The sequence below is a fragment of the Aedes aegypti genome, chromosome 2 (genome assembly GCF_002204515.2).
Source record: "Aedes aegypti strain LVP_AGWG chromosome 2, AaegL5.0 Primary Assembly, whole genome shotgun sequence".
Lineage (NCBI taxonomy): Eukaryota > Metazoa > Arthropoda > Insecta > Diptera > Culicidae > Aedes > Aedes aegypti.
Window position 1 is genome coordinate 196,035,380 of NC_035108.1, and position 21,894 is coordinate 196,057,273.

Here is a 21,894-nt window from a genome sequence, read left to right on the forward strand (position 1 = left end):
CCAGTTTTATGACCTTATTACAACCTATTTTATTATCTAGACGCACGACCAGATCCTTTGAGGGTGCCCGATGGTGATAGATTGCGACTCCCGGATGGTTATGATTATCGAGTTCCTGGCACGGATGGTACAGGACAACGTCCAGGTACTACAGACACCGGATTCAGACCAGGCTCCGATAGTTTTGGACAATTTGGACAGCCGGGTGTGTTGCGACCTGCTAGCAGACCTGGTGATGCAGGTCCAGGTACCGGAATATCCGGACGACCAGGTGATACTGGAGCTGGTGTAGATGCATACGGGAGACCGATTGGTGGAAGACCTGCGGACGATTCGCATGGCAGACCGGGACGTCCTGGTGATACGGGAGTAGGAGGTGGATTAGATGTCTATGGAAGGCCAATTTCTGGCAGACCAGGTGATGCTTTATACGGAAGACCGGCAGCGACTGGGCGTCCTGGCGATACTGGAGTTGACTCATATGGAAGACCTATCGGCGAAAGACCTGGTGACGATTCCTATGGACGACCAGGAGGTCCTGGACGACCTGGCACAACTGGTACGGGAGCTGGAGTTGATGCATACGGGAGACCGATTGGTGGAAGGCCAGGCGATGATACATATGGAAGACCGGGTCTCCCAGGACGACCTGGTGATACTGGTGCAGGGACTGATACAGACGCATATGGAAGACCAACTGTTACACGACCAGGTGATGATTCATATGGAAGACCGGGAGTAGTTAACCGTCCTGGCGACACTGGGGCTGGTGTTGACGCATATGGACGACCGATTTCCGGAAGACCAGGAGATGACTCAACGGGAAGACCTGGTTCTGGAAGGCCTAGTGATCATGGCACTGGTGTTGATTCTTTCGGAAGGCCATTAGCACCCGCGGGTAGACCAGGTGAAGGTGCGGGGGATGTTCAAGGAAGACCAGGAACAGGAACGATGCGACCAGCAGAGGTTGATTCTTTTGGACGACCAATCGGCCCTGACGGAAGACCTGTCGGACCTGGCGGAAGACCCCTTAGTCCGGATGGAAGGCCTGTTGGACCGGACGGAAGACCTATTAGTACCGATGCAAGACCTGGTGCACCTGACGGTAGACCTATTAGTCCTGATGGACGCACTACTCAATTACCTGGATTCATTCCAGGATCTGTTGGACAACCAGGAACAATTGGGGGACCTGGACCAAGCACACCAGGTTTCACTACAGCACCAAGTGGTCCCGGCACAATAGGGGGCAATGGAGTAATTGCGGGAAGGCCAGGTACAGGAGTTCCTGGAACAGTAGGCGGACCCGGAACGCCAGCAGGTCCTGGTATAATAGGAGTGCCTGCTGGACCTGGTACTATTGTAGGTCATCCAGGAGCACCAGGTGGAACCATACAGAGTCCAGCTGGTCCTGGATATATTCAGCGCCCTGGAGAAACTGGATATTTTGCTCCTGGACAAAGGCCAGTGGGGCCCCAGCCACATATTATAGGGCCATCTCTATCTACAATTGGATCATCGGATACAACAGGGGTATATCACACAGGAGCGCATTCGGTAACTCTACCCGGGCATGATCATACTGTCGTTAATCCTACTGGTGGTCTTACTGTTTTAGTAGGAACGGGAAGTCCTAAGCAAACAGTAATTGGTTCCGACAGTCGCTTAGATGGGCACGGGCCAGTCAAGATTCTTTCAGGTCCAGCAGACAGCAGTGGCCCGCCAAAACAAACGGTTTATGCACACCCTGGTGGCGTCACGGTGCTAGTAGGAACTGGTGGGCCGCATCAAACGGTACATCATTTACCTGTTGCTAGTGGTGGTTATGGGCACGGAACAGCAGGTGCCGGTGTTGCTACCGGCCCTCAGCAAATTCATTCAGGAACAGGAGCTATTAGCCCTGGTGGAATAGTTCATCATTACCCAGGAGCTACAGGTCAACCAAGCACTAGTGGACAGGTACCATCAGCAGGCCAACCAGGAGCAGGCGCAGGTGTCAGTCAATATCCAGGCGGACAACTGGGCACAGGTGGTTTAGTAGCAGGGCAATACCATGAAGGTCAACAACCTGGTGGAGCAGGACAGTATCCTGTAGGTCCTGCGGGACAATATCCTGGAGGAGTTGGTATTGGACAACATCCCGGTGGGACAGGAGCAGGACAGCATCTAGGAGGTACAGGGATTGGACACTATCCTGGAAGTATGGCAACAGGACAATTTCCTGGTGTAGCACCAGGTGCTGGCCAGTACCCAGGAGCCACAGGTGCAGCACATTATCCAAGTGGAGCAGGTCATTTCCCAGGGGTACAATATCCCGGAGCAGCAGCTGGTGGACAATATCCGGGAGGAACTGGTGTAGGTACTGGACAAGTCCCTGGACAATATCCAAGTGGCACAGGGATTGGGGCTTATCCAGGAACCAGCACTGGGCAATATCCTACTGGAGGAGCAGGCACTGGCGTAGGACACTATCCAAGTGGAGGTGTGGGAACCGGTGCGGGACATTACCCAATGGGAGGAAGTGGAATAGGTGCTGGTGCTGGTGTTGGTCAGTACCCAATAGGTGGAACTGGTGCACTGGGTGGACAATACCCAGGAGGCACTGGAGCTGGTCAGTATCCAGGCGGAGCAGGTGTTAGTCAATATCCAGGAAGTGTAGGAACAGGACAGTATCCAGGTTCAGGACAAATACCTGGAGGTGTAGGCACCGGAACTGGTCAGTATACTGGAGGAGCTGGTGCAGGTACAGGGCATTATCCTGGAGGTGCTGGTACAGGACCAGCTCAATATCCCGGAGGAGCCGGGACAGGAACAGGTCAATATCCTGGAGGGGCCGGAACAGGAACAGGTCAATATCCCGGAGGAACTGGGACAGGAACAGGTCATTATCCCGGAGGTGCTGGCACAGGAACAGGTCAATATCCCGGAGGTGTTGGCACAGGAACAGGTCAATATCCTGGAGGGGCCGGAACAGAAACAGGTCAATATCCCGGAGGAACTGGAACAGGGACAGGTCATTATCCCGGAGGTGCTGGCGCAGGAACAGGTCAATATCCCGGAGGAGCCGGAACAGGAACAGGTCAATATCCCGGAGGTGCTGGCACAGGAACAGGTCAATATCCTGGAGGTACTGGCACAGGCCAGTTTCCAGGTGGAGCTCTAGGAGTGGGAAGTGGCTATTACCCAGGAGGAGCAATAGGTACAGGTGCTGGACAACACCCGGGAAGTATCAGTTCAGGACAATATCCAGGTACAGGTGTCGGCACAAGCACAGGACAATTTCCTAGTGGAGGAGCAGGGCAATATCCAGGAACAAATGCAGGTCAACATCCAGGAAGCATAGGTACCGGCATTGGTCATTATCCGAGTGGAGGACCAGGCACAGGTGCAGGTCAATATCCAATTGGTGGAACGGCAGGCGTTGCACAATACCCAGGAGGTGGCATCGGTACGGGTGTTGGACATTATCCCGGAGGTGCTGGTCAATATCCAGGAACAGGTGCTGGTGCAGGTCAATACCCAGGATCAGGAACCGGAGTAGGTGCTGGTGTAGGTCATTATCCAGGAGCTGGGACCGGTGTAGATCAGCATCCCGTAGGAGGCACAAGTGTTGGTACAGGTATCGGTACAGGTCAATACCCTGGCGTCGGAACAGGGCAATATCCTGGAGGTGCAGGCACTGGGCAACATCCAAGTGGCACTGGCGCAGGTCATTATCCGGGAGGCACTGGAACAAGTGGTCAGTACCCATCAACAGTGGACCAATATCCTGTATCCATTCCTCAAGCAGGAGCTGGTACCGGAACAACAGCTGTTGGTGAACCATCAAAAATTCAGGTTGCTGAGGAAGAGGACGATGCGTTTTCGCAGGCAGAAACATCCGTCAAGAATGGAGAAGCTTTGGCCAGTGCACAAGGGCGTAAGAATGGAGGTACTGCGCAAACTCAAGTATCCGGAACGTATACTGGTGCCGGCTCATTCAGTGCAAGTGCGCAGACTAGCGATAGTGACAGATCTGCACAGGCACAAGTATCAGGAGGTAAAGATGGTGCATTGAGCTCTGCGCAAGGTGCAGGGGGTGTTGGTAAATCGCAATCGCAGGTTCAAGTGAATTCAAAGACCGGTGGAACCTCTGCTACGTCACAGAGCGGTGGTCTGGGTCACGAAAGTCAGTCGGAGGTACAGTATGATATTTATTAAATATGTGGTACAATTATGCAATAACGGTTGAATTAGGTTGTAGCAAATGAGAAAGGAGGTTTGGCGGATGCTCAATCAAGTGGGCCTGGTCAAACTTCGTCCCAGGCACAAATCGGTTTCCGACCACAAGGGGAAGATAGTGCACAGCTAAACATTTTCAACGGAGGAGGACAGGCTTCAGCGCAGTCTGGGGCACACTCTGGTCAAAGTCAGTCGCAGATTAGTGGAAACTTCAAGTAAGTTGAACTACGTTTGGTAGATCTGAATCGTGTACAGCAGGTGTTCTATTACAGGTTTGGTATTTCTTATCACGGAGCGGCTCAAGCTGCATCAGGCACGAAGGAGCAGGTATCGCGCTACCGAGAGAATGGAAAGCAGCTATTCCACACGATTAATCTTTATGGCCGAAATAATGGGTACGAAATCTACACCAATGCATGACTCTGTTCAAACACTGGTCATAAACTCACACAATCCATTTTCTACTTTTTCTTTCGCACACAAATACATTACAATCGCACGCACACACCGAACAGTGCCTCAGTTAGACGAGAGTCAGACGGAGTGGATGCCAATGGAATGAGGCTTCGCACATCACAGCAAAGCTCCGGTGAGTACTTATTAATGGGCGAACCTTATGGACCGCGTGACAAATATGCGTAAATCAGTAGTATTGTTGCATGATTAACTTATATCATATATTTGTTTGCAGTTACCGACTTCCAGACACTTCCTAAACCGGACGAGGAAGTCGAATACGAGGAAGAGGATGAAGAATACGAAGAAGATGAATATGAAGCAACCGAAAGTACGGGTCTAGTAGGAGTTGAGGCAAAATCGCGCAAGACTTCCAGCGATGATGAAGAGAAGAAAACAACCATTGTTGAACTACCTCCGCCAACCGTTGTGACTGCTTCAACTACAACAACATCTCGCCCGAATAGGAACTACAATATCAATAATGGAAATGGAAAAACTTTTTCCCAAAATTCTCCCACTCAGAAACAGACTGCCTTCGTTCCGAATCTTGACAAATATCGACTAGTTCAAACTCAAAACGGCAAGACTTCGGTTCATGATGCTTCCAGCGAAAAAACTCCTGAAGGATTTAGTGACATTCATGGTCAAACATCTTCCAGTGTTGATACAACAACAGCCACTACCTTGCGAGTGACGAGTTCAACGCCAAAGTACAATACGCGCTATCTGCCTTCGAAACATGGGGAAACGTCGAACAACCGAATCAACGGGTCTGGAGTCAAGCCGCCCAATCCAGATAGCTACATCTCGGTCACAAAGCAAGTGACGGGCATTGATGAGAACAGTAAAGTGCCTGCTATCCCAGGCAAGAACTACGAATCAACCTACTATACGAAATCGTCCACTTGCGGATATTTCACATTTTCGTGTAATATAGTCTACGGTGAGAATGGTCGAAGCAAGATTTGCAGGCCGAAGCCACCGACGAACGGCAAATGCTAAACTTTAGCTGCTAGATGAAGAAGATAGAGAATCGATATAGCGCTTTACTTACTTATATACAACCACATCCACACGCGCACACACATACTGCCATCGATCGTACAAGACTCCGATTCGAAACGTGCCTTCGATATAATTTTAAGCGAAAGTCACTCATCAATCAAACTGCCACAGACGTTGACACCATAGACCTACGCCTACGCCATAGACTCTAGCAGTGTCAGTTGCCATAAGCGATAAGTGTATTGCTAGTGTACCAAATAGTTAAACCATAGTGATCCAAAGATAGTGAATAAACGTCGTACTTTGAGAGCCCAAGGATATTTCGGATGAAAGAAGGCCCCAGGAGTGTGTTTGTCTCACAAGCTAAGTACATATGTTGCACGATCTATTAGAGCTTCGAAATTATAAATTTCTGGTTGTTCTAAACTCTTTAAGTAAAATCAACAAATCTAGAAAATAAAGTCGGATAAAAATCGATACGTCATTTATACGAACTTCTAATTAAGAGATCTAATAGAGAAGTTTTCCGTTTGAATTCTTCGGAAGTGTTGTTGAACTAGCGCCATTTTTTCATCAGAACTGGTCGAAAATACTATGAATACTCGATCCGTGTCTATACTCTATATACGGATATCTGTGATGCTCTGATACTTAGTAGTCTTTATGTATATCACGAAGTACAATTAAACACGACACGACTAAATGCATTAAACGAATACTAATACTATGAGCTATACTTACTCGTGTAAGATAAATGCATTTTTATCTCTTAGGAAATACCTACAGCAAAACTACTCATTGTCAGATGGTTCAATTTTGCTTCCAATATGTTTTGTTGAGGATTAATGGCGCACATGGCGACGACCCTCAGTCGTTGTCACTATTATCGTCATTGGCCGACAGGAGACTGGTCGATCCGTAACTACGGAGTCTGTGAATGCACGGAAAGAAATAGTTTTTTAGTATGAATGCACTTGTTTTTCAATAATTTTATAAATCTAAGTTGTTTTAGTAAAATCATTCAAATATATACAATACTCGTACAATCTAGGTTCGTAATCACCAAACTGAGCCCCTTGAGCAGGTATGCGGCCCGCAAACGGTTGTTGTCCATTTGGAGTAATGTCTTGACAAGACATAGCGTAGTTTTAATTTATATGTTCTTGCAATCGCATTTGAACAATTGGTCGGCGTTCCTCCTTTAGCAATCGACTGTATCAACCCGCACATTGTTTCTAAGAACCTAAGTTTCACACTTATTGAAGTTTTCTTGAATCCGGAAAGAAAGCTCTGGTATTGAGGCTAATGGCATCAAAATTCCTTAGGGGAGGTTCCCCTAATTCGAACCATCAATACTGGCGCTACTGTAAATATTATGTGTACCGTTTTTCTACCCACAGTCTGGCTTGGTTCTAACACAATAAATTTGACGCTTTTCAATTAATTCGTTTGATTTTTATAAAAGTTTGTTGTTTTGAAGTCCTAGTGCACACAGCTCGAACGAAACGTGTAAATATCTGAGATATATAATTCACATAATTGGAGCGTGGCATATCATGGATATTTATATGATATGTCATGTAAACTTCAATTATATGTCATGTAATCTAGCTGGATCCTGAGTGATTACATGACATATAACACATTTTTACATGATTTCAAACTAAAATTTACATGACGTCATGTTTACATCACATAAATGAAGTTTACATGACGTGTAATCTTCATTACTTTTAACTGTGTACTGTCGGTTAGCATTATTTCTGGACAAACATTTCAAAAGGGCACATCGACATTGGTAAACATTGGCTTTGCAAGACGCTGTTGAGCCCAATTCAACTCGATCACGCTCACCAATACCACTATCAGGAAGAGCTAACGCCAATCTTTCTGATAGTGGTGTTAGTTTGCGTGGGCGGGCTAAGAAGGGCTCAACAGCAACGTTTCTAAAAAAAGGCTCAAGACCTCTTGGGCCCTTTTCAAATGTTTGTCCAGATTTAAAAGCTTCTGTAATCGATAATAATTCTCCAATCTTTGTGTTATTTTTTAATAGAATCCTCCAGGCCTAAGCTTTTATCTGACCATATGGTTTTGATTTATCTATGCACAGTTTGTGCTTAACTAGTTTGAAAATCCAAAAATGTGAGTTGCTCCAATCTGGACCATTTGATATGGTTCAATACGGACCTCTTGATTTTCAACGATCACTCAGTATACTCCAAAAGCTCCATTCCAAGAAAGACTCCTCGACTTGGTAAAAAATCACAGAAGTTGTAATATTGATCAATGGTGCCTTTGTTTCTGTTGCGGTCGTGAAAAAGTCTTCGAAAAAGTCATGGAAATACGCTAGACCACAAATAAAAAATAAAGGACTCAATAAATCAGCTATTTGAAAAGTATCTCCATCGATACCACATCCTATTTTGGATATAGCTTCCCAAAATAGTTTGAGAATACGATACAAAAAAAACATTTACGGATGCTGAGAACAATACATTCTTTCTCTTACCCGAAATTCGGTGTTTAAACTCGATAGAATGCGCAGTCCCTTTATGATGATTACAAAAAAACTCAAAGATCACTAATCTAGAGACTCAAACAGCTGAATATTTGATCGATTTATCATCACTAGCATGCAAATAATTGATCAACTTTTCAACACAAACGGTTTTTAGGTTCTTTAGATCTGTGAACTTGAAACTTTGATGTTTTGCTTCATTTTATAATTATCTAAACATAGCGTATTTTGACCCTGTAAGTCGATACTTGTCCCACATGAAGTCCTGAGACTCGATGCTGCATTTTTTAGTTTCCCATACAAGCTCACCTTTTCAACTCGATATTTTCGTACCTACAAAGTTTTAATGTGTTGCAATTTTACTATACTCAAAGCTAAGATAACTATTTCAAATGTATTTTGTCGAAATAACAATGAGCTTCAAAATTAAAAAAAATGTGTTCTTTATCTCGATATCTCCCATACACGATGGTCCGTTCAAAATAGAGTTGAGGAGAGTTGATTGTACTCAATTTTGAACGAGTGTCGGGTTTCATCCATGTTTTTTTTTTTAAATGAAATTAACATTTTACTTGAGCTAATTCGGACTCGAATTAAATTGAAATTTTTCACGCATTGTGTTTTTTTTTATGGTTGGGCTTACAGAAGAAGTTCAACAAGCTTCGAAATACAATTATTCCGTGTTATATTTTGTATCTACCATAGCAAAAAACGATGAAATAAAAAGTGGTCGGAATTAGAACATGGGGGGTCCGAATCGGAACAGGGTTGGTCCAATTCGAAACTTCTGGAGAATTTTGTTCAAACATGTCTAGTCATGTCCTGGTAGGAGATATCAAACTCTCTGAGAGAAAAGTGTGCGCGCTGAATAAGGCTTTCACGAAAACATAAAACTTTTTTTGTAGTTCATCGTGCTAAAAAGTTACGACCAAAACACTGTTACTAGGTCCGAATTGGACCATGTTCCCATATATTTCAAATGAGTTCTTCGCTTTGCTAAAACTCCTACTTTTAGTTTATTTATGTATTTTAGTTGTTAGAGTAGAGTTTTCTCTATGTTTTATAGGGCCTAACATTTAGGAAATACCCTTAGTTTTCTAGGGGAATATTGAGCTCCGGCTCCTTTTGTCTAGTCGTAGGTACTACTATTTAATTTTGGCTTTATTGACAATTTGAAAGTTTCTCCGAGCTCGACAAATCTCTGACATTCATGGAATGTCTCTTCAATACTAACTGAGTTGAAAATATTTGAAAATATTGTTCTTCACTGGAGAGCCATTAAAGACCCAGAGATCTCATCCTCTGTTCATAAAAATAGAGATCTTTGCAACCCTACTGGAAATTTTTCAATCAAATCCTTACACATCTCGTCCCGTGTTTTGAAAATATTGGGGTGGCCCTTATGATCAATTAAGACTGAGGACAGCTGACCTTGGTCTAATTTTCATAAGTTCCACCTAATACTTCATGGATTAATTGATGATAAAGACGGACGGACAACCAAAGGTTGCATAATTGGTCAGTGGTGCAGCCTGTTATCACCTTCTGGCATCAAATAGAGTGAAGAGATACGTATCTGGACAGCTTGACGCTGACTCAGATGACCAACTAGTTCAAAAATTTCTCTCGGGTACAATGTGCCTCCCACGGAGCTCACATTTAGACAAAAAGAACCAATCCGCTCAAATCCCATTAGCTACGGGCCTTACGCGGTTCAGGCCGTTTCGTCAACGGCTTTTAGGAAATACTCTAAATATTCATCCTAACATTCCATCGAAAAACTCATCAATGAATTATTCAAGGGATGTATCCAGCAAATTGGCAAAGGATTTTTTTTAGGAATCATAGAAATTCATACAAAATAGTGAAGATATGTATAAAAGATATCCTGAAGTAATCTCTTTTGAAACTTTTGTAGAAATTCCTGATGAATTCCTGAATGAAGGATCTCAGAAATAAATCTTGGACTTTTGAGGAAGTCTTGGAGAATTTCCTGGGTAAATTCCTGAAATAATTATTGGAAACATTATCAATCGATTTCCTAGCTAATAACTTGCAGGTACCGCGGCTTATGTGAAAAAAAAACATGTAAATTTTAGTGAATGTGTAAGCTAATCTATCAAAATCCTGCAAAAGACTTTAAGGCCATTCATAAACTTACGACAAGAAAGCAATTTATGGAATTTTGCGATCATTGTTACAAACAGTGCGAAAGATTTGTAACCTGTCAACTAACACACCGCAACAAGTTGATGGCGCGCAATCTAATTTTAATATTTTCAGTGTAAAAAGCAGCGGATTTTTTTTTTCTTCAAATATCCATCAGTAAGCATGTTTCGCATTTATGTATTCAAAATAACAATTTACTTAAAAAGTTCGAAGCTATTATAAATATTACGATATTTCGGTATTTACTTCGAACAGTGAATTTAAAGGAAGACTTAAATTAAAAGATTTCAATATAAGACACATAAAAATAGGTGTTTGGTCTATTCGCTCAATAAATACTTTATCAGAGGATTGTGTTCCCAAAAGTGATTACCCCCGAGGAGTTTTACGATGTCACAACCGACTTTCTAATAAAAAAAACTAGCTTGCGAATGGGTAGAAATTTTACAAAACTGGAACGCTAATGCTGTCTTGTGGTGCAAGAAATAACATTGAAGGTGTAATTATTATGATGTCGATTGATTTGAACAACAATGACCTAACTGAAGAAAATTGAATTGACAAGAATTAAAAGTTCTTCGTTTACATGTGCTTTATGCTAGTATTTATTGGGATTCTTAAACAAATGTTAAAATTATTAGAAATCTGTTATTTTTTTTCAATTGTCGTTTAAGATGACATTATTTCACTTGCCAAGTAAAAATGGGTGACACGTTTTTTAAAACATTCTCGATTTTCCTTCCTGCAGTTTTGAGCATGAGCATGAGCATGATTGACCGCCCGCAGATGCTACTCCGTTATTGCAAGAACAGCTGTACTTACACAGGGAACCAACAGACGTTACTCGGGATCAGTAGCATCCTCAATGTGTAAGTACTGGTGCTGTCATTATTATAATAAACAATAAACAATGTTGACGTGTTACTTGCTTTATGGAAGCCGAGGAGTCCTCTGCACTTCCACAAGTAAACACTGGGAGTTTGGATATGGGGGAGGGATTCGTTTTGGTAAACGATAAATATATAATTTGAAATGAATGCGCCTAACCGGATTCGCGATATTACTCGATTTCGAAAGATCAAACAGAACTGGCGGACCGATTCACTTTTTCATGTTTGATCCTGCCCTCATCACCCGCCCCCGTAGGAGCAAGCGTCAAGGTCGAAAGATCAAACAGAACTCCATTCTCGATTTTCCTTCCTTTCATTTTCATTTTCATTTTGCAGCGTTTGGTGGGGCAATGAGAGCGCAAGTCAGTCCAAAGCCGGGGGCAGGGATAGGTAATGGCCGTAATAGTCTATGCGGACCACTTGAACACCATCGGAAATGATAGGAAGGGTTGGGGTAGGGCATAGGAAATTGGAGAAGACTTGACACAGTAATGCGATTAATGCTGCAAAATGTAAATGTGCTGAAAGCAATTTAATTTAAATTTTGAAGTTTGGTTTGATTTATTAAAATTTCAAACAATTGTACAAGTAAGAAAGAATGAGCTGATCGCTTTATATAGATTTAATAAACAACAAAGTAATAACAATATGAGAGTGATACTAAGAACTGCTGATGTCACGATGCGACGCTTTAGGAGCTTTTGATAATGATTGAACATAACTATAAACAACGCAATTCAATCGATGGTGACAACTTTACAAACTTTATCTGTTTTTATCATGTACAGATATAAAATTATAATTCAGTTCACTGATTGGCGGTGCTGATTTATATAAAAATATATGATATTATTAAAATGAAATGTGTTACTTACTCATGATGGTCATACTTCCCTGACCAGAATTATTCTGTTTTGAGCATCCTTTTCGAAGCTATTCTATCCAGTTATCCATTGACTGCTTACAATTCTGAAATTATTCTTATTGTGCATGCTCATGCATTATATTAGTAATGATCATAATCATGCAACAGATAAGAAGGTGAGAAAGAGAGAATTAGGAACAGTGATTAGTAATGAATAATTATGTAGTTTTGTTAGAAAAATAAACAATTAAACAGCACTAATGAATAGCTTAAAAAATGACATTACAGCATAGCTGAGCCTTTCGGATCATAAGACCGATGTATAAAAATAATTTGTTTCGAAATTGTCCGCGTGGTCTTCTAGTGCCCCTATTAGATCAGAATCAGTCATAGACATACATACCGAATGCTCGCCATGACCCTATGACCAACATTTGTATATGTATAGCCTTAGCTGATGTGACTTTTCTAATAGGTAGTTCTTTCACTCATTGATTGTCTTCAAAACCTTGTCAAGTATAGAAAATTGATTTTATTTCATTTATTACTACATTGAAACTACATTGTACATATTGAGTATAAGGTATTAGTTTATGTTTAGCACTATTGATATTATCAAGGCCAGAATTCCCAGTGAGTGAAGAATTTTATAGTACTAGAACACCATAGAAGATCGCTAAACATTACCTAATCATGGAACGGCTTTTTGCTCTATTATTTTAAGTAGATGCTATTGATCTCCCTTTGCTCCTATCCGCAACCCGGTGCACGCGCCCTGTTGGTTTTCGAAAACCTCGTAGAAGATTACAAACCGTCAATGGCATTCCCAATTACTACCCCACATTGCACATTCAAGGGTCTGACTGTGCTCCTAACCCACCCTCAGTTTGTAATCTCCTCGCCAGATTGAAATTATATTTTCCCGAAGTGAAAGTAATTTTGATGAGTGATAGCCGTACTATGCAGTAGTTTAACCAGAATCATTAGGTCAGAAGACAAAATCTAAATTTTGTAATAAAAAGGTTGCCATTGCTTTGAAATTCACCCAACAACTAATCAAAGCTACTAACAACAGCGATCAATTATCAAAACTCATCGCTCCCTGGAAAATATAATCCCAAGCCCAGGGAACTCCATTCTCGATTTTCCTTCCTGCAGTTTTTTACAAAAATCGAATTTAGGATAAAGCTTAGATTTAGTAGCATATTAATTCTTTTTAATTACAAGCATTAAAAACACACCCACTTGCCGCACAGTACCTTAAGAGTTTCTTGAAAAACATCGGACGGATTCTCTGAAGAAATTTGTGTTGGCTGTAGCATTTGCTGTCATTTAAATGGGCGTTTCAAGAATTCTTGGAGCTTTGCTGCAAAAATCTCGAGAAATGTTTCAAAGAACTGCTGTAATAATTCCTAAATGAAATAAGGTACCGTGGGGCAAGTGGGTAATGGAATTCGCATAGTTGAGGTTCTTCAAATTCTAGAGACTTAAAATTGAAACAAATGAGGTCGTGTATATTTTTTAGCTTTACTCCCACCAAATATAAGCAGCATGCTAAAATTGATTTTTTGCAATTTCTCATCGTAACAGGCTGTTTTCCATCACGCTAATCTGTCATGAAACGGCCTACTTTCCTGCACTGAAGTATACAATGCGGGAATAGTCATTACCTAACTGAAACCAGTGCTGTAATGATTCATTACGCAACGCTTTCTCATTACGCAACTGTTTTGAGTTGCGTAATGAATCATAACACAACAATTTCTCAGAAATTGTAAAATAATGGTGAATGCATTCCGATATAATTTCTGATACCCTCAAGTGGTCTTCTACGAAATTGCAAAAAATGTTGTACGTAACTCGTTGCAGAACTCGATTTTTACAGCACTCGTCGTAATTATCCTACTCGGCAAGCCTCGTAGGATAAGTTTACGACTCGTGCTGTAAAAATCATCATTCTGCAACTTGTTCCGTAAACTACTATTTATGAAAAATTGAAGAAAAAAATACAGAAAAAGTTTTTGAAAAATGTCTCCTTACTTTTCACTTGCCCCAAAAGTGGGGCAAGTGAAAAGTTTACCGTTTTGAACAATAAATTCAAAAACAAACAGTTATATTCACGATTTCTATTAGCTTTAACATTTGTTAAGGCTTCCCAATAACAAAACAATAACATAAGTAACATGTAAACAAAGAAAATGTTATTCTTTTCACTTGAATTTTCTTCTGTTCAGAGATGATTCGACAACATTATAACTGCAACATTTCCAATGTTAGCTCTTACATTATAGGACAGCATTTGCATTTCTACTCTGTAGAATTTCCACCGCTCGTTATTTGTTTTTGAGAATGTCGGATATGACGTCGGATAACTCTTCGGGAGAAATCAAACAGAATCCGTCAATAAAGTATTTAGAATCTTTTTTATGTGGATAGACATATACCCCATTTTTATGTTTTGAACTAGCTTTACATAGACATTCCACGAGATTTCCGTGTGTTCTCTAATATTGTAGCTTTTCAGTCAACGTCTTCCTTTTAATTGGTTGCCCGAAGTAGACATATTAATATTGTAATGTTTGGCAACATTTTTTAGAGAAGTTCCATGATTTCTAATAGCTTTTAACGCTTGAGTATAGTGTTTCTTGAATTATCAGCACGTTATGTTTTTCTATGATAATTGCGAACCATGTTTACTTATGGCTACTTAAAGAGAAAACACAAATTCAATATCTAATGATAAACTTTTCACTTGCCCCACCTGATAAGAAAATTGACGGTGTTTAAATTTAGTTATTTTTAGGTCTACGTTGAATTAATTCTAAAACTTTTTTTATTGCAGTTTGAAACTGTCACAGAGGACAACTAAGAAATGGTACAGGAAATTATTTTCCGCAACTTTTTTCCACTGAAAATATTAAAATAAGATTGTACGCCGCCAACTTGTTACGGAGTAACAGTTGACAGGTTAACAATTTTTCGCTCTATTATGCAATAATGGCTGAAAAATCTCAGAAATCTCTTACCTATCGTAATGTTCTCAATGGCCTCAAAGGTTTACGCATGAGTTTAAAACGTTAATTCACATATTCAGTAAAATATATCAATTGTTTTCACTTACCCCATTTACCCACTTGCCCCGCGGTACCTTACTGAAGAAATTTTAAAATCAAGTAATTCATGAGAAAACTCTGATCTAATTTATTTCTCAGGACTTCATAGAAATTCCTGGAATAAATTCTAGAGGATTTTTTGGAGCAACTCCTGGCAACTATGGAAGAATGATTGATTATTGAAGTAATCCCTATGAAAATAATTGGAATAATTGACGATGGAAGAATGCAAATAATGGAAAAATGAACGTAGGAACTCCCAGAGAAAATGTTGGGTTGCCTGGAACAATACACTATTAAAAAAAAAAAAAAGATCTGATAGGTACAATCCTTTGGAGATTTTTTGATAAAACTCTTGTGAAAATCTTACGAAAATCTCTTGGAGTATTAACTTGAGAGATCGATGGAAGCATAACTGAAAAATAACTGGAGAAATCCCTGATGAGTTGCTGCAATTTCTTGAAGCGTATTTTTTGATAAATTGCTGAATTTCAACAAATTGGGACCATTCAAAAATGATCTAAATCCAATCCATCATTTGGGGGAGGGTGGAGGCTGTCAACGTGTGACAGTTCATATATCAGGTATTGGAAAAAAACATGACAAAAAGGGGAGGGTGTTCCTCGAGGATTAATTCACAAGGAGATTATTTTGGTGGAATAAGAGAGACCTTTTATTAAAAATAGATACTTTTTAAAAACTTGCATTAAAATAGTGACCAAGTCTCTGAAAATAGAGTTACTACCAGTCCTGCGGTCATTGACGAAGTCAACAATCTTAACACCCGTCGGAAGGAGCTGCCTCAGTACACCATTTTACATTGCATTTGATAATACCGGGCCCAGGATTGAACCTTGAGATACTTCGAAGTAATTTGAACGCTTTTCTACCCTTAAGTCTTGTTTTATGTCATATATCGTTTGTAAAAAAAAACAGACAATGTGTACGTTATTCTGTCCAGTACTGTATACCATAAAAATGCAATTGTTTTCATAATTTCACACAATAGTTTAAATATTTATTCAAACAACACACTTTTATAAAAAAAAAACAAATCAGTTTAATTTAATTGATATGAATAAGGCTGATACAAATATTAATTTTCTTTTATGTCACCCCCCCCCCCCTTCGAAAATCCGAAAATTTTGAAGGGGAGAAAAAAAAAAGATTCATAATTTTTTTGACATCAGTTAGGTTTTTTCAATTTACAAAGTAAAAAACTAGTAAAATAATGATCCAGAGGACGATTAAAAACAGTTCAACAACTGTCATTAAAAATAAAAATTCGAAAAAATAACTTTTTTTTCAGTTTTATTTTTTTGTTCCTTATTTATTTTTATCCCCCCCCTCGTACCTTCCAAGTAGTCTCGGACATAAAAGAAATTTAATATTTGTATCAGCCTAAATTGAAATATTAACACACACACACAAATCAGGCCACATCAAGCAAATACCAATAAAAACGCAAAAGAAAAATCAAACCCAGCCGACTGCTCGGTCCAACTTACCGTATCGTCCTCGGATACCTTCAGCGCATCCAGGTTGATGTTATTCATCTTGGTTATGTTAAGCTTGCTGCTAACTCCACCCCCGCCTCCACCAGACCCCTTCACCGGCATATCGCTATCGAAAAACTGAATCGAATCGTTAATCACCGCCCCTCCGCCGGAAGACGTCTGCTGCTTCGAGGATGACGATGACAACAGCGGAATGCTGTCCTCGCAACGATTGTCGGAAAAGTTGTTGCAATCATAGTACGATCCCGGTGTTGGGCCCGCATTGGAACCGGATCCGGTAACGGACCCGGACGGGACACTGGACTGACGCTTTGGAATACCGGAAACGGAACTCGATTGGGACGAGTGGTGCTTGGAACCGTTTTGACTGGAGGAAGAACGTTTTGAGTTTGGTGGTCCAACGCCTCCAGCCGACCGGGAAATATTGTCGAACTTTTGTTTGGCACGCTCGAAGTCGAACATGTTATTTAGGGATTTGTCTTTGACGTCGTAAGGAGAATCATTATCGATATAGGTTGGTTTGGCGTCGTAGTATGATCCTGATAGGAACGAGGGTTGGGTTTCAGTCGTTCCGGAGGAGCGGGATTTCGATTGCAATTGGCGGTCATTGTAGTGACGCGAGTCAAACAGTTGCTTCAGATCGTTTATGTTCGGCTTGTAGTTGGAATTGGAGGTGAAGTTAGATTTGTTAGTAGCTTTGTAGTTGCCCAAGTCCTGTAGGTTTTTCGGGCTACCGCTGAATGTGGTTTGCGTTAGTTGATTAGGCAGGAGTAATTTCGATTTGGATTGCGTAAGCAGCGTCCACAAGAAATTAAGCATTTCGTGATTGGTTAGTAAGCCCATAACTATCAAACTTTAAAAATCTTAAGTTACATCCCCAAATGTTCATTTGGACCCCAGGAAGGAGTTTTTGTTAGTGAGAGGGTTCAAAAGCTACATGATCAGGATTCACCTTGATTAGTGATGCGATTCATGTAGCCTCAATTTAACAAATTATTTATCAGTGTTATTGTAGTGATTGCGTGTTTTCCCTATATATTTGGTCGATTTTAGGCATTTAGGCCCTTCCTCCTTTAGAGTTTGCAGATTCCGCTCAAATTGGTTACTAGGGATCCAAGTGAACAAATATATACGATATAACTTGAGATTTTTACAGTTCGAATAGGCTACCTTATTGATTAGTCAGCAACAAGCTACAAGTGCTTCCATAGAAAAATAGCTGTACAGTACATACCTCGTTTGTAAGTGTTGAATCTGAACCTGAAGTCCTTCGGTTTGACCGGAAAGCTCTTCGTTGGTACGCTGCAGTCGGCGAACATGGTTGCAAGCCGAATCTAACTCATCTTCAGCCCCGGCTAGCTCGCGTTTAAGCTCCTCGACACGCGATCGCAAACGCTTTACCTCGGTTTCGTACTGCTCGGCTCGTCGAACCGCATGGCCCAGTTCCGTGTTCGCTTCGGAGAGCATTTTTTTCATCTTGCTGTGCGAGTGACGGATATCACTTATTTCCTGTTTAAAAAAAAATGTTTGAATTAGATTTATATATTTTTTTAATGCACCTGTTTCACCTTATTCTTATCGAGCAGCTCTTGTTGAAGCGCACGGAATTCTGTATCATTGTTGCTGACTGGTCCCCGGCCCTTCCGTTCCAAGCGTTCCTGCAGATCTTGACATTCCGCTCGCAGTTTCTTATTTTCACGCTCGAGATTCAGTTTCTCCGTTTCCAGACGCTCCCGTTTGCCCCATTCGGCAGCATTTTCAGCCTGCATTCGCTCTAACTACAATGATTCCCATTTTCAGAAAGATTCTAAGTATAACACTGTTACCATCCCTTACCTCAGTTCTCAGCTCGCACAGCCGCCTCTCCAGTGTCTCTCGGGCAGCCACCTCTTCCTGCAACGTGTTGTTGGTAATCCTCATCTCCACTCGATGCTGTTCTTGTAGAGTTAGCAACTCCCGCACTGCATCTTGCTTGGCGGCTCGCAGCTCTTCGCATTTATCTCGCAGTTCCTGCATGTCCTGTCGGAACTTTTCGAAACTTTTATGAATGCTGTTCTTCTCCTCCCGTTCGATCTGGATCGTTTTCTGAGCATCATCTAACCTCAGCTGCAGCATCGATATCTTCTGCAGGAGATAATCTTCGTCGTAATCATCCTTCGACAGTTGTTGAATCAGTCTTCGCTCTTCGGCCATCACATCAGTCTTGTCCTTAAACTCTACGGAATGTTTGGGCATGGCCCCACCCTGCAGGATATACTCCTCAATATCCAAATCATCTTGGCCGCTGTCGTCTGGCAAATTGTTCACTTTCGTTACCAGGCCATCTTCGCTGTTCACATTCTTCAGCCCATCGGAGGAAATGTCCGGCGAGCAGTTGTTATCCCGCCCATCTCGTTCTGGTTCGTCGGCCGCGTCCAGACTGGCCTTGTTGAACTGACCGGCGTGTTTCATCATCAGCATGTGGACCTTTTCCATTTCCTTCTTAAGCTGGGTGATTTGAATTTCCAGTTCACATTTTTCCCGTTTGTACGAGTTTGACTCTTTGATGGCCGCTTCCAAACTGCTACGCAATTGCTTAGACTCTTCTCGTGCCTTGTTCCGTTCCGTACGGACCTGCAAATGAACAAGATTATGAAATTTTATGAGGTGAAACTTTTTTAACCTCAGAAAACCTCCAAGGCTGCCAGAAGTTTGGCAGTGTCTTTGTCTAATTCAGCAAGAACTTCTTGGAAGCAGCTTTTCATGATGATGCTTCTCTTTGGTTCGACTATGAGCAACTGATTCATTTCTTGTAAAGAAGTTTGCATGCCTTAGAAATCGATTACACCTCAGTGTACCGCTCTTTCCCTAAATAGTTTGACTGTCCTTGAAAACCATTTACGAAAAACACACTGTCTGGTTATGTCCTAACAGCAAACGATTGAATGAAACATGGTTGAAGAAATATTCAGTGCGGTTCAAAAGTATGAAGACATCGATGCGTAGAGTATTTGCAAGGAAATGTTTGAACCGCCCATTTACACAAAGGAGCAATACACTGCAATGACTGCAATAGATACAGAGAATGAGCAACCGAAGAATTTAGTATCCTCGTGCCGTTATTGTGGAATAAACAAACAACTCGCAACTAACAAGCGAATGACGAAAAGGCTCTATAAGATTCGAGATACCGTAATCCGGGGTGACATTGCTCATTTATGGATATATATCAAACATTTCATTTGAAAATGCAAATGTTGACGGTTTCATATTTTTAAAATAAGTACTGGGGATTTTTTTTTATTTCCGTACAAAGTGGGCCGAAGGGTCTCAGATTTTCATGAAACTTTTTCCACAGGCAGGGCTCATCAATATATGAATAAAAAAATTGAGAAAAATTCAGGGTCGCTTATTTTCCCGGAAAACTCAGTTGGATTTTTTTTGTTTTCCTCTGACACTACTTACTTTGAAAAATCATAACTCAAGAACGAAGCATCGTAGAAACAAAGTTTTTTTTTATGAAAATGAAAGCAAATTTTCTCAGGAATAAAAAAAAGTATTAACTGGAAACAGTTTTCCATAAAATTTTCCACCGTTGAGAAAATTCGTAAAGAAAAGCCAGAAAAACTATGTTCCAATTAGTGGAAAACTTTCAAATATATTTTTGAGAAGGTAATTTCATAAGCTTTAATCGCTGAAATTTTTGAAATGTACTTTTTTTTCGTTTTTGAGTTATGGCCAATTTTGTGGAAAATGACCATATAAGCCTTTTCTTTGAAAACCCACCGAAAAATTACACCGCTAAGAAAAACTGAAAAAAAAACTGTTTCTGCCTCAATTTTTCATTACACTGAAAAACGATTCATTCTTTTCTATGGAACAAATAATATTATGATTATTTTTTTTAATTTTATTTATTCAATTATTCAGTATATAACTTACATTTTCATCTTAATGTCAAATTTTAAAAATGTATGCAAGCATGAAAATGATTTTAAAATTAAAGCAGAATGGCACTTTTTCCCAACCTCACATGGAAAAGGTCCTTGTGATGGTATCGGTAGCAACATTAAGCGAATGGCTAGAGATGCTAGTATTAGAAAGTCATCAGAAATTAATAACGCCAAACAATTTTTCGACTGGGCTGTGTCGCAAAAGGTGAAAGACCAATTTAAAAAAAGATTGGAAATTTATCTATGCAACTGAAAATGACTATTCAGAGGCTGAAAAATTTCTTCAGGAAAGATTTTCTAACCTTGTTCCCAGTGTTGACCAGACTCATTTCCCCGAAATTCGCATTGTGAAGCCATGAACTGTTATAACTGTGCGTTGTATTCCTGAGATGGAGGGGGAGGTGGTTGGGCTTGAGTGTTGCGCATGAGATCCGACAGTTTCGATCTCGGTGGGCCGCAATTCAAGTTTCAGTGAAATGATTCGCACTCACTCATTTCATTTCACCGAAATTTGAATTGTGGCTCTCTGGGATCAAAATTGATCGATTTTGTGTGCAGTACTCAAGCTTAACCATCTGCTTTTCTATCTTAGGAGGATAGAGCATGGTTGTAGTAGTTCGTGGCTTCGTAATTCGGAAAATGTTATTTTCGGGGAAATGCGTCTGAACAACACTGCTTGTTCCAATTCTTGGAACAAAAAATATCATTCATTTATACCAAATGACGAACGAAGCATTTTTGCTAGTGAATTCTCAGATGCACATGAAAACCAAGAAAATACAGCATGCTTTGTTCTTAATAATACAAAGAAACGAAAATCTTCTGGTGTTAGCAACCAAATACAATCTTCCCGGTTGAAAAATAGATAGTATTAAGATGAAAATGTAAGTTATATACCGTCAAGCTACCATTCACCGTGCATTTAAGAAAAATTTACACTTCAATAAATTGTATAACTTTTCCAAATCATTTGATGCGTACTAGAATACAACTACGTAGCGTGCAATTATATAATAATTCAGGAAAAAATATAAAACTAGTGTTGGATAACAAAAAATACTCTAAAAATATGTTTGAAAATGTTATGTTAAGGTCGCCTCGTACCGTTCTATGTCACCATTAACCGTGCACACTAGTGCACCATTCACCGTGCATATAGTTTTCGTCATGATTTAATTTTGTATCTTGAAGAAACGTTGGCAATG

The 21,894-nt window shown here is 40.7% G+C and overlaps 2 protein-coding genes across 4 annotated transcripts in view; one reads left to right on the top strand and one right to left on the bottom strand.

Annotated features, from left to right (window-relative positions):
* The window catches only part of LOC110676292 (fibroin heavy chain), a 31,191-nt gene extending 25,197 nt beyond the window's left edge, over nucleotides 1–5,994 (top strand). The window contains exons 5-9 of the mRNA XM_021843599.1: nucleotides 41–4,179; nucleotides 4,237–4,436; nucleotides 4,494–4,616; nucleotides 4,737–4,810; nucleotides 4,913–5,994. Coding sequence (XP_021699291.1) covers nucleotides 41–4,179; nucleotides 4,237–4,436; nucleotides 4,494–4,616; nucleotides 4,737–4,810; nucleotides 4,913–5,682 — 5,306 coding nt within the window. The 3' untranslated portion in view covers nucleotides 5,683–5,994. The remainder of the gene's footprint in view (nucleotides 1–40; nucleotides 4,180–4,236; nucleotides 4,437–4,493; nucleotides 4,617–4,736; nucleotides 4,811–4,912) is intronic.
* A 41-nt stretch (nucleotides 5,995–6,035) lies between these two features.
* LOC5578845 (coiled-coil domain-containing protein 102A) overlaps nucleotides 6,036–21,894 on the bottom strand; it is a 49,539-nt gene continuing 33,680 nt past the window's right edge. The window contains exons 1-6 of one of the 3 annotated variants that reach the window (XM_021843601.1): nucleotides 19,430–19,559; nucleotides 18,594–19,370; nucleotides 18,326–18,535; nucleotides 17,992–18,266; nucleotides 16,749–17,493; nucleotides 6,245–6,616 (exon numbers count right to left, since the gene is read on the bottom strand). In XM_021843601.1, the coding sequence (XP_021699293.1) occupies nucleotides 6,608–6,616; nucleotides 16,749–17,493; nucleotides 17,992–18,266; nucleotides 18,326–18,535; nucleotides 18,594–19,370; nucleotides 19,430–19,543 (2,130 nt within the window). In that variant the 5' untranslated portion in view covers nucleotides 19,544–19,559 and the 3' untranslated portion in view covers nucleotides 6,245–6,607. Of the gene's footprint in view, nucleotides 6,617–16,748; nucleotides 17,494–17,991; nucleotides 18,267–18,325; nucleotides 18,536–18,593; nucleotides 19,371–19,429; nucleotides 19,560–21,894 lie in introns of those variants that run through there. The other 2 variants (XM_021843600.1, XM_001664001.2) reach the window with 2 other exon arrangements.